We start from the raw sequence: 12,675 nt of genomic DNA on the forward strand, positions 1-12,675 counted from the left end.
TAGAATAAAGGCCCATGCTTCACTGATAAACTATCCACATGGTTGAGAAAACAACTTTTAAGCTTTCTAAACCGAACAAATACATTTCAAATACAACTACATGCCAATATTTTAAAGTGTGACATAAAAGCACATTAAAATTGGACAGTCGAGTCAAATGCCTTAAATGCAGCTCTATTTGCTATACGAATGTAGTCATAGTAGTACTAATTCTGATCATAATCTTTCTGCCAAATTATAATTAAAAAAAAAAAACATGTAATATGGAATGAAAAGAGAATACGGTGCTTAAGGGTATATTTATTTCAAGTTCTACTTTATGACAAAAAGACATTTGTCGAACATGTTTAAATGGCAACCCTCAGTTTAACATTAGAAAATAAAAAAGGCAACTCAGACAATTCTGCAACAGCAGAAACTTACAAAAAATCAAATCAAGAAATAAAAGTCCAACTGGATGTTTTTTTGTTCATTCTTCGCTTCTTTTCATTATGTGCTGTAACAGACAACAGACACTTGATAACAGCAACTTGAAAATGTACACAAGAAATGCTTTTGAAATCACCTTGGTCCACAGTACCATCCATCTTCTTACCAATGTGGTCTTCGATCCAGGTTTTTTTTCTTTTCACTTCTTACCTCGCGGTGAAGTTCCTGTTTTAACACGTCTTTCATAAAACAAAAAAAAAAAAAATGAACAAAAAGCTTAAGAGTCTTACTTAACAGCAAAAGGTACATCAATAATTATAGGTACATCATCTATTGTACATTACCTTTTCAGGAAGGTAAAGGGGTGGGGGGGGTTGCTGGTTCAATACCAGCACACGTTAGGCCGAAATATAATTTGATCTCACTATACAGTATGCAGATTTGAGAAGTATTCACTGATTCAGAAACTGATCATTCCTTAAATGTATACAGAAAAAGCACACACTATGGAAAGCTAAACAAGAAAATAATTATGCTTAATTTTCGTCATTAGGAGAGCTCTCTTCAAGACTGACTTCCATCGGATGTTCTTCATCTTTGGACTGACAGGACTGATGTGCACTCTGCTCCTTAATTTCACTTGGATTTTCCTTCTCAGATTCCCATAATTCAGCAGGATTGGCGTCTCTCATTTCAGACGACTCATCCAACTGAGCAGATGCTACTGCCACGGCATCGGATTCTAAAGGAAACGAACCAACCACCTCCCCAATGTCTTCCAACATCAGGGTACCCGCCATGTCATGCATTTCTGTTTCCTTGTCGTCGGGCTTCACTGAATCTAAAATATGCAATTCCTCCTCGAGCCCAGATGAACAGAGCTCCCCACCCGAATTGTGCATCTGAATTACAACAGTCTCCTCGTGGTTAGTGGTGCCTGGTACCTCTGCTGTCACTGTCTCAGCATCGGGTTCAGGGACAGTTAGATCTGCCGTTTCAAAACCAAAATCATACGACTCAAGATTCAGGTCGGCCGTTTCAAAGCTTAAAGCTGGGTTCCCGAAACCACCCAAATCTACAGGCATCACACTTTCCACAAGTCCTACTTTCAATGGCTCTGCCTCATCCATAGGAGCAGTTAAGTCTAGAGATTCGGGTAGGTCCGGGATCTCTAAGAAGACTTCCTCATGATTTTTATTTTTATCATCTTTACAATTAACATCGGGACTACACAGGGAAGTATCTGAGGACATTAGATTTCTAGTTTCAAGTGGGTCTAAATGTTTGTGGCCATGGAGGGTGTCTGTGGGGACTTCTGTGGCCAGCGACAGTGACTCTACATTGGAGCGGTCTGTTCCCTCAAATGCCTTTCTTGTGGAAACTACTGCAGTATCCGTGTCACAGCTTTGCGCCTCTGACCCGGAGTCTGGCTGTTTTTGGCACGTTTCGGTTTTTGTCCGTTCATCACCATGAATGGCAGGATCAGAACCTCTCAATGTATGTTCTGACTCTATGCTTTCCATACAGGGTTGTGAATCTGAAATGGCTACACTGCCTGTGGCTTGGTCAGAGCCCCCTTGCACACTTATGATTTCAACACTCTGAGTTTGGTCTTTCAGAACATCGGTGGTGGATTGAACAGAATGGCTGCATTCCACCGAATTTTGGGTACCCATCTCCTCCTGCTTACTAACAGCTTCCGAAACTGGTATATCTGACTCTCTGCTCTGGATCCCCGTCTCTCCCTTGTTTCCCTCTACCTTTGAGTCGCACGGTCCAGAATCCCTTATGTCCCCACAACCTGAACTATCCATTTTAGATTCCTGCTCCTGTGCTTCACTGAGAATCTTGGAAACTCCAACACCTACATTCTGGGTTTCCAGTTTGGCCCCACCGATTTCACTTTTGCTTTCCTTAGTGCCAGCTCCCTCAATGCTACCACATTTGATATCTGTGGCACCCCTGCTATTGGTGCTATAAAAAATGTCATACAGGTCCTGTGCTTTAGCAGCAGCCAGACTAGATTTGGGCTTTTCGTTTTTCAGCCCAGACTCTCGCAGGCCCTTATGAAGAGGAGGAGGCCGCACGAGCACATGTAAGGTCTGTTCACTTTCAGGCACCCCAGGAGCAGCCACGTCTGACTCAAAGCTCATTAGATGCATGACTGGAGAAGGTGGTTTTGGAATATAATCTGCGTTTATGTTTGCCACAGTGGCTGTTTCCATTTCTGCCACAGCAGGATTTTTTACATCTTCCACTGGGTGTGTCGTTATATCTGGCATGACAGGTGTGTTTTTATCTGGCAAGGCAGGGATTTTCAGGACCACCTCCTCACCACCAAATGCCTTGGAGATGAGGTCAGGGGTCAGCATTACATCTTTTTTGGGCTCATTCTTTACTATCGGCAGTGGTTTGGTGGAACTGCTGCTGCCAGCAGGTCTAATAGACAGAAATGTATTTAGAGGGGCAGGTTTGTGTACAGGGGCGGTGTTGGTTTTTCTAAGGAGCATCGACGGCACTGGCAGGTTGGGTCGGATTTTTGCCATAGAATTAAATCGGTCCCATGCAGTGGAGGGAGGGATCATAGTCTTCCCTGATAGCTTAATCTCAATGGTCTTAGGTTTTGCAACTGGTGCCTTCCCTTCTTCCTTATCCTTATCTTTACTTTCATCTCCAATTTCCTCTAATTCCACAGGAGCTTCTCCAGGCATCTCCTCTTCCTTGTCTACTTTCTTCCAGCTAAACTTCCCAAAAGATGCAGCAGGAGAAGCAGGTTTAGCTGGCTCCTCTGGTTTCTTTTTCACCTTTGGCAGCGCCAATGGCTTCGGAGAGCTGTGCCCCCTGGAATGTTTGGATGCTTTTTCAACCAGCTCCCTGGGGCTGCTTGGCTCCTCCACTTCTTCAGTCATCACTACCTTTTGTTTCCTGTCTTCCTCCTTTGGAGTTTTGGGCTCTTCTTCCATTTTTCTTTTCAGCTCAGTTCGCTTTCGCTCTTTGTTGTCCATGACAGCAGCCAGCCCTGCCTGACGGTCCAGATTCCTCCTCTGTTCATACAGTGGGTTTTCTTCAATGTATTTCTGGTTAGGATGAAATAAAAGTAGATGGATCATTCTGTGTGTATGCAGGAAATCTAAGCAATGTCATTTTAAAATCTTACCAACACACCGGCAGTCAGAATATCTTGCCAGTCAAAATATTAGTTTGCTTCGAGGTTTTATGTAATGGGTGATAAGAAATGTTCCAATTATCAGATGGATGTGAGATCTAATGTATGAAACGTATGGACATGTTTATGTAAAAGGTAACACGAATGTTGAAAGGATAGCCTCAATACTAAGCTAATTATGAAATATCCTAAATATATTTTCATACAGGTCCTAGAAATGCTACAGAAAAAAGCCTGGGATGGCAGTTTTCTACCGTTTTGCAAAGATTACCTTGTATTTGACATTATGAATATGACATGTAACATGGTCTTCAGCACATATTTGGTCTCCATAAAATTCTTCACAGAGCTGGCAGTAAAATCCTATCACAGGAATCAAGAATTCTGAACCTGAAATTGTAGCAAGAGGGTGAAAAGTTAATGATCAAACATGGCAATAAAATAAAATGAAAAGTACATTATAACAATACGACAAACTGGGAGAGCTAAGAGTCATTCCAACAACCATATCGCATCTTAAGTTCTACTTTCCAAGGACAGGAAAAGAAGCTATTGTTCTCAGTCTTTTTCCTGACCTAATGAATCATACCTCCTAAAGACAGCAACAAAATCACATTAAACAAACAACCAATCCATCATTCAGAAGATCCTCTCACCGTGAAATTGCTAAGCTACACGGAAAGTTAAACATCTCTTTCCTATTCAGCGCAGAATTACCTTTTGAAGGAAGAACAATCTTATCCCCGGTCCGCAGTATGCTGTTCATGTTGGAGGTTTTAGGAGCCCAGGGTCGATCGTATGGATCCTGCGTCTACGCGTATAGTGACAAGAGTATATGCGCCAATATTAGAATATAAAAGAGACGAGCATAAAACCGACGGGGGAAGAAAAAGAGAAAGTATTTTTTCTATTAATCTCCCGTATCTTGACGCATGTGAAAAAGGCAAGAACAAGTTAAGCAACATAATTTAAAGAAAATTTGAAGATTTAAATTTTCCAATCCGTTGTCGTTATTTTCTTTGCCCGGTCCTGCTGTTGGGATCGTCCCTGTTACAGTACACAGTGGCAGAAACTAACCCGAAATGTAGTCATGCTCACCTTTCTGTGTGTCTTGCTGTGCATGTGTGTGAAAAAATCAAACATGGATCCACAGATTGTGTTGCAGTTCTTGCACCAGTGGTTTCCGGCATCGTAGTATTCATACCGATCCGCAGATGTCGGCGGAGACTGAGAGCGATTAGGGCTTTTAGACTTCGGCTTTTCAGGAGCAGGCTTTGAACTGGACGATTCCTAAATCAAAAGGGGAAAAACAAAGTTAATCATGTATGAAATAGAACTTCGTTAATCAGAAAATACAGCTGCACTAAACTATGGCAAATCAAAAGGCTGTGATGCTTAATTTTCACGTATTTTCCAGAAAACAAAAACTGTGTTCCCAAACATTTAAATTTTAAATATTGTCTTACCTTTGCATCTTAGCAGGTCTGTGTTCCAGCTGTAAATTGATATCTGCTTTTGGTTTGAACTTTTCTTTTCTTCAGGAAGAAAACAGTAACCCTACAGTCGCTACAAGCATGCGAGTCTAGACCGCCGTCAATGCGAAAGGACCTCTCAGCGACAGAACATTGTTTAAAGGCAACGACTGCGAGATGACAGGAAATTTTAGGGATCTTTTTCTGGAGGAAGGAATAAGTCCAGCAATAGAGATAATAGACTGCATATTTTCAGACTGAATATGGTTCTCATTCTTTTTTAATTTAACTTTGACAAGTCATCAATCGATCCTGGGAAATCAAAGCGATAGTGTTTCTCCCAAACATGCACTCTTTAAATATGTGGAACAGGTACAAGCCCAACTTTACTGAAAGTTCATAGACACTAAGCAGGAAGGGGAAAAAATAGCGTTGGAGGAAGTCTCAGAATCCAGTTTTCACCACTTCACTATTTGGAGTCGAGTCTTTTAAGTACTAGGGTTATGGCAAACAATAATACAGACTGGGATTATATAAGGAGGAGCTCAAAAACAATAGGTTGGGTTAGAGTTTTGGGGTTGACTCTCGTGCACGAATTACCAGGCCGGCCCGGTCATATAATTGAATGACTTTTTAATGAAAAACACTTGCACCTGACTAGACAAACTCATGCAATGCTTCAGATTTATGTGTTAATATCCTCAGTAACACAGCAGGGGACCTCGATCTATGCACAAGTGCAATCAGAATACCAATATTAATTTCAAGCTTCCTTTTTTCCAACCTAAGAAAGAATACATTTACTTTTCTAACTGATTTCTTGTGTAAGACAGCTGTGTAAAAAATTGAATCTTGTAGAATATAAGCCACTTTAAAAACCTGGCAAAGCAGGGACTGAATCAAAAGGCATGAACTGAATCTAAAAGTATGAGATTTAGTATCTCAAATATAGGGTCACACATCATCCTGTATTTGTGACACTAGCATGCCCACTGAATACCCTCATAAGGAATAAGTTGGCAGAAGAAATTCAGTATCACACTGGCTTTGAGTGTGGAGGTTAGTTTAGCCTCTCTTTCACACACACACACACACACACACACACACACACACACACAAATAAATGACGAAATAAATAAAAGTGGCCTATCGAGACCAATGGGAAACAAAGCAGGCCCAAACAAGTCTTTGGTTGTGAAATGGAGAAAAGAGCCTCACACAAAGTGAAAGCAGATTAACGGGACCAGACAGATTTCCTTTCAAATTACATTTAAATAAACAAATGAATGAATGAAAATAAATAAATAAATTAACAGGAAATGAAAGCAGAAAAGTAAAATATGATCCAGCACCTAGACCTTTTCTTTTCTTCCATTAAACAAACAAAAGTGTTATCCTTTTATCTGAAATAACTAACTACAGCACCTTAATAAAGACGTCAAAACTGAAAAATATAACCTGAGGAGGGGCTTTTTCTTTTTTTACCAGTAACCAACTCTCAGGTGTGACCAACCCCACATTAAGAATTCTACCTTAGAAGTCGTGTTGGAGGAAGAGACAGGAGACTTTTCGGGGCTCCTGGGTTTCTCTCTTCTCTTCTCTGGCTGAAACTCTCTGCTGTCCTTGGGCTCTTTCCTGTGTTTGTCAGAACCATGCAGACCCAAGATCAGGGCCACCTTGTCCAGCTCCGAGCGCTTCTTCTCCGCGGCTTCGTGCTCCTTGCGGATGAGCGAGATCTGCACCATGACCTCTTCCTGCAGACGGCTCACCTCCACCAGCAGGGGGTCCTTGTGGCCGTCTTTCTCCCTGCGCTTCTTCCGCAGCAGTTCTCCTTAAATGCCCCCAAGGTCACACACAAAAGAAACTGGTTAGCTCAATACAATAACAAAAAAGAGATGATACACAGTTACTGACGCTATATGAGGAGGTGGTGGGAGGGTATTTATCTTATCAGGATTTGTTTTGGCCGTGCACGTTGTGGGGTACCTTGCTGCTTTCGCAATCTCTCCAGTTCCTTCATGAGATATTCCTTCTTTTTCATACGAGCATCTCTTTCTTTCTTCAGTTTTTCTCTTTCTTCTATGACCTAGATGTGGCAGATTGTGATTTCAATACTTTTTTTCCCCCCCCGATGGAATTCAATGTAAGAATTCTTAACAATTAATTCACAAAATATCACACACACACACATATATATTAGCAGATTGAGCAAAGATTGAGAAATCTACAACAAGAATACAGTGACTACAGTGAACAATATACATGTTAGACACATAAATTGCCATGGGTGACAGCAGGAATTTAAATGTCAATATACTTATAAGTAGAAATAGATTACTTGTTTTTTAAAAGCTAAAAACTACAGGTCTTGAATAATAGCAGATAAACACATCAGGACCCAGTAAGTGATCTTTACATTCAAATTGTATATAATAACATTTCCCTTAAAAACAACAATAATCCCAAACTGTAATTCAAGGTATACCTTTTGCTTTTGATCGGCATTATTTTTCTCTTCAGATACCCTTTGCTGATGCGTACTGCCTACCAACATGACGCGGTTGGATGTATCTACGTTATCCAGCACTGGCACATGTACCAGAGCCGACTCCTCTTGCAGGGGCTGAGTCGTGCCTTTCCCCACGTTGACCGTCTCTATGACCCGCAGATAAGAGTGACTGGATGGCAACTGGTGATCCTCTTGAGGGGGGGGGACAGAGTGGCTCTGGGCGGGAGGATACATTGGCCAGCCTGAAGGTACATAAGACATGTAGTTCCCATACTGATCATAGCCCGGTGGTGGGTAGCTGGGTGTGGGTGGTGGTTGAGGCTGGTACTGAGCATATCCAGGCAGGGCGTGAACAGAATTAGCCGGTACAGGAATGGGCTGAGGAGTCGTCGGACTCATGGTGGCACTTGACATTGACACGGCGGGCTGCGAGGCGCTGTCCCCCAAGACTGGAATCCCCCAGCTCTTCTTTTCGTCCCCCTGTAGTTGAAACTCAGATTTTCTGTGCATGGAAGGAGGTTCGTTTAGCGAGGAGCGCATGGTGGGGGGAGGGGAAATGGATCGGCTGTACTCCGAGTCGGGAGACTTGGCGTGGCTGCTGCCGCTGCGGCTGCGTTGCTTGTCCCAAGTACCCGATGCAGCTCCCTGGCCATCGCGCTGCCGGTCGGTGTAACGGGAAGACCTTGCCTGTGGCTTCTTTCCATGCAGGCGCTCTTGTGTCCTGGCTGCTAGCTTGCTTATCTCCGCCATGCCGATGTCAAGCCCGATTGTTTTCAGCAGGTCATGGATCTTCTCAAACTCCTGCGAATCCTGAGTTTCTGCAGCTTCCTCTTGTGGACTTTTCTGATGTGGGCCTGGTGGGTAACTCCCGGGTTGGCTCTGCTGATGGTGGACTTTTTCAGGCTGGCTCAGTTGACGATGAGGAATCCCCATCTTGGCCTCTTTCTCGGAGGCAGGCATAGGCTGGCTCTGCTGGCGATGCATTAGGCTAGGCTGGTTCTGCTGACGCGGACTACTGACAGATCGTTCCTCGAGATGGTCTCCACTGCCGGCTTTGCCCAGAAGATTGAGGCTGGCAACATTCTTGCTGTGCTGCTGGAGAGACATGCCCGGCTGGCTCAGCCGACAGTCTGCAATCCCAGACCGACTTTCCCGATATTGACCGATGTTAGGTTGACTCGGCTGACGGGGAACCGCAGCTACAGATTGGGATGGAGTTGGGGCTGGTTCTCTCTCATCCTCGTTCTCTCCATAAAGAAATTTCTCCTCATCTTCGATATCCGCATAACCTTTTTTCCTATCTGCTGGATTAGAGAATTCACTCATCATGCCCAAAATTCTGGAAAACCCACTTCCATCCTGACTGACTCTCTCGTGGGGTAGGAGAAATTCACCGAAACTTTCCACCGGCTTCTCCTGTTTAACCCTGTTATAGGGCTCTTCAAACTGTTCCTCATAGGACGAAGAACTTTTAGACATTTGCTTCTGAATCATCTGGCCATAGCCCTCCTCCCTTGCTTCCCTCAGTAAAGAGGAGAAAAGGCCGGAATCTATTCCTTTATTGAGCGTGTTGAGGAACCGCTCTGTCTCTTTTGAGAGAATGCTGTTTCGCTGATCTAATGAAGATTCACTAAAGCATTCATCACTCTGAAATGACAGCAACAGAAGAACATCAAGTTAGCAGATGTGACAGAAGTATCTGGGGAATTAAAATTAGGAAGTTAATCTGTGCTCTGAGTATTATCACTGCAGTGCAGCTAAAATTCTGAAGTGTAATGAAGCATAGATATGATAATGAGATATCTAGTAATAACAAAAATAAAACTTTAAAATGTTATGAAGCAACATATCCTTATTCTACTCTTTAACTAATACGAAGATACAAAATGTAAAGATGTACTTAAAGAAAGATTCAAGCACATTGAACCACTACAGAGTAGCACAATTCCTCCATAAAGATTTCTAACCTGAATGCTTTGCTGATCAATTTCAGGTTCGATCCGTTTTTTCAGGATGGATTTTTTGGGCATCTGTGCCACTTCCTCCGACTGGTGTGGCGCTGGGACGCTGCCCGCCACATTGCCAGGAGCGCCCCTCTGAGAGATCTCATACTCCATCCTCTCCAGCTCCTCCTGTTCCTTCCTCCGGCGCGCCAACTCCAGCTCTCGGAAACCCTCGCTGGTCTTGCTGTCGAAGGCGTCAGGAGGGCCACCCCGTCCCCTGCCCCGGCCCCTGTTGCTGCCGCTGCTGCTGCGGCTCCGGCTCTTCCCCCGGGTGCGGCTTTTACTACGGCCACGACTCTTCGCTCGGCTCTTGCTCCGGCTCCGCCTGTGGCTGCTCTTACCACGGCTCCGGCTCCGGCTCCGGCTGTGGCTGCGACTGCGTCCACGGCTGCGCCCCCGGCTCTTACCCCGGCTGCGACTGCGTCCTCGGCTCTTTCCGCGGCTCGGACTGCGTCCACGACTCTTTCCTTGGCTGGTACTACGGCTGCGTCCCCTGCTCTTGCCTCGGCTGGGACTGCGCCCACGGCTCTTTCCACGGCTGGGACTGCGTGCCTTGCTCCTGCTCCTCCCTCTACTGCAACTCCTCCTCCTGCTCTCGGGGGGGCGCTCCATGTGCCTGTAGCCCCTGCCTTCTGGGTCCACCTCATAACCGGGCCTCTTGGCATCCTTGGGATCGTAGGGAGGCTTCGTGTACCCTTCTCTTTCCTTACTGACAATACCAGAGTTTTCCTCTCGCCTGGGGGGGAAGAGCAGGCTCCCACCGTGGAAATCCACATCGAGGTCTTGTCCTGGGTATCTGCCTTTAGACGCAAGGGCTCGGAGATACTCCTCATCAGTTTCCTCTCTGTAATGCAACAGGACATTCTGGGTCAAGGATGCACTTCTTACACACCTGCCTTTCACAACCATCCTTGTAGATAAACCAGTACATTAAAATTGTAAGGAGAATGCAATGCCCAAGATAAGCATAAAATACTAACAATGCAATACAACTTTATTAGTCTCCAAGGGGCAATTTGATTGACAGTTGACAGTGGTGCTTAAACAGGCAACATTACACATGTACACACCAAAAGCAAGATAACACCCAGACAGACACATAGCAAAACACAGTGCACCTAAGTCATATATACTTATAGTTTTCATTATGCCAAACCAATATTTATTTTTACGAGGAATAACCTGCACAAAAAGTAAATGTTTACCAATGAACTTGTATTATAGAGCGTGTTGTTAATGCATTATGGAAGTAATGTCCTATCTGCAATATATACATTTTTTACATTATTTTCTTGCCATACCTGTCATACAAGTGCTCAGGTGGTCCTTTGCGAGGGTCTACTCTCCTGGGGTCAGCCCCCACACCAGCCCTGTGATCCGCCAAGGTCAGTTCATTCCCAACTGTGATCACCAGGCTGTGATCTATTGGGATGCTCCCATGGGGTGCCAAGGGGCTCGGTCTCTAGATTCACAACAAAAGACAATGAATGGGACAGTGGAGTTTCACTAGGTTATTGGCAAAGTGAGTAATGCTACCCACACAGCAGTTGTTCCTTGCATCTGGCAACACAGCCCAACACCACCATTTATATGCAATAAACCTGGGAATATAAACATAGGTTCCCCACCCTGTTTGACTGGTGCACATCTGCAAATATGCTTAGAATAATTGAGTGAGGAATTCAATTAATATGCTGGAGGCCTATAATCAAACTAAATTAGCAAACACTACAGGACTAATACTAGCACTTCTCGTGTGTTATAATTAAATATTTGTTTAATTACATTTTTGCTGGATTGTATGCAATTATACAATCCAGCTAAAATAAATACATATATACTTGCACTGTACAGGTGTTAAGACAAGCATGGGAAGTCGTACTACAATTTAAATGTTAATCCAAGTTTGCTAAATCCTATGCAGCTGATCAAATGAATGAATGCATGTAAACAAATGATTTACTGCTGTTCGCTCACTGGTCATTTATTCTTCGTTAACGTTGTTTGCTTGTGTCGCTGTGCTAAAAGACCATACCCCTCCACAGATTGTGTCATTAATGTTCAATCAAACCTCCCGACTCGATGAGGTTTTTAATCAGCTGGAACTCACTCTGCCAGGGGGGTGATCTCTGGGTGGTGGGCCGCTCCCACGGAACTCACTCATAGGCCCTCGGTTGTGTTCTCTGCCCGGAGAAGGATACCTCCGACCCGGTGGAGAGCGCCGATAAGCGGGTTCCCTGTGGTAATCAGGGACGAAATAATGGCGGTCCCTCTCCCGGTCATCTCGGTAAGGCCCATGAGGAGGAGGCGAGGAGCCCGGGGGACCGCGGGGCGCATAATGCCGGGGATAGTCCTCCCTGTGCGGCCGCCCACGGAACATAATCGTCCGTGAGATCCAACCCAACGGGAAATCTAGGATGCCCCTGGTTTAATGGCGCGGTCTGTGGTTAATGTGCCGTCATACAAAAACTGAAACAAGGTCGTCATTTGTTACATTTCATGTTGCTTATTTTCCGTCTTCCACCCAAGCTTGACGATTTACACCACTAACTGCAACACTAGGATGGACAACCAAAACGCACCGGAGTTATGTTTCAGGTATTCAATGCTTCTAATAAGTGTTTCATATTATTCTCGAAAACGGTTGTGGAAATAAGGATCGTAACCTAAATACAATGGTAATGGTTTACTCATCCATTCGTTGAAAAGTTTAAACTCCGTATTTGTTTCAACCGGCCACCAGTTATACGTTGTATATATTATTTGCAAAGATCCTCAGTCGCAGACTTCCGCAGAGCTGCAGAATCTCTCCAATCCCATTGGCGGAGCAGCGCAGATTCTTGTTACTGGTGCAGCCCTTCAGAACAAGTGCCCGGATGACGACATATGTTAATAAGTTCGTGTGACGTAGTATATACCACAAAATAAAGGAAACTGTTAACATGCATCTATGATCTCCCTACAAAATAGTTTTTTTTTTTTGAGGTAACATTTTAAAGAAGATTAGATAAATTCCATCCGATGTCAGTACCAAGCAGATTTCTAAATGTATTGTATCTTAAACCCAGATAGTAAATGATGCAACTGTGTCACACT

At 44.1% G+C, this 12,675-nt stretch overlaps 1 protein-coding gene across 4 annotated transcripts; it reads right to left on the bottom strand.

The window, feature by feature from the left end:
* Positions 1-280: 280 nt before the first annotated feature.
* Positions 281-12,341, bottom strand: znf318 (zinc finger protein 318). Of its 4 annotated transcripts, XR_010805397.1 has the most exons (12): positions 11,690-12,341; positions 10,881-11,041; positions 9,544-10,423; positions 7,553-9,223; positions 7,054-7,153; positions 6,600-6,898; positions 4,694-4,885; positions 4,313-4,406; positions 3,867-3,985; positions 3,345-3,506; positions 596-668; positions 281-496 (listed from the first exon to the last, which is right to left on the bottom strand). XR_010805397.1 is itself a non-coding variant. In XM_066697167.1 (11 exons), exons 1-11 carry the CDS (start codon positions 11,957-11,959, stop codon positions 660-662), a joined length of 3,957 nt encoding a protein of 1,318 aa, XP_066553264.1. In that variant the 5' UTR covers positions 11,960-12,341; the 3' UTR covers positions 281-659. The 4 variants fall into 4 exon arrangements, 2 of the variants coding, with proteins under 2 accessions (XP_066553264.1, XP_066553263.1); XR_010805396.1 differs by having other exon boundaries at positions 596-3,506; positions 11,690-12,331; XM_066697167.1 differs by having other exon boundaries at positions 281-668.
* Between the last annotated feature and the right edge of the window lie 334 nt (positions 12,342-12,675).

This window comes from Amia ocellicauda, chromosome 23 (genome assembly GCF_036373705.1).
Source record: "Amia ocellicauda isolate fAmiCal2 chromosome 23, fAmiCal2.hap1, whole genome shotgun sequence".
Classification (NCBI taxonomy): domain Eukaryota; kingdom Metazoa; phylum Chordata; class Actinopteri; order Amiiformes; family Amiidae; genus Amia; species Amia ocellicauda.

Excerpts from the sequence above, each read along its gene's own strand:
- znf318 (XM_066697166.1), bottom strand. The coding sequence starts at position 11,959 with ATGTTCCGTGGGCGGCCGCACAGGGAGGACTATCCCCGGCATTATGCG. Across the intron at positions 11,042-11,689 it reads GAGATCACCCCCCTGGCAGA|AGACCGAGCCCCTTGGCACC; the intron begins GTGAGTTCCAGC and ends TTGTGAATCTAG. Across the intron at positions 9,224-9,543 it reads TTGATCAGCAAAGCATTCAG|AGTGATGAATGCTTTAGTGA; the intron begins GTTAGAAATCTT and ends CTGTCATTTCAG.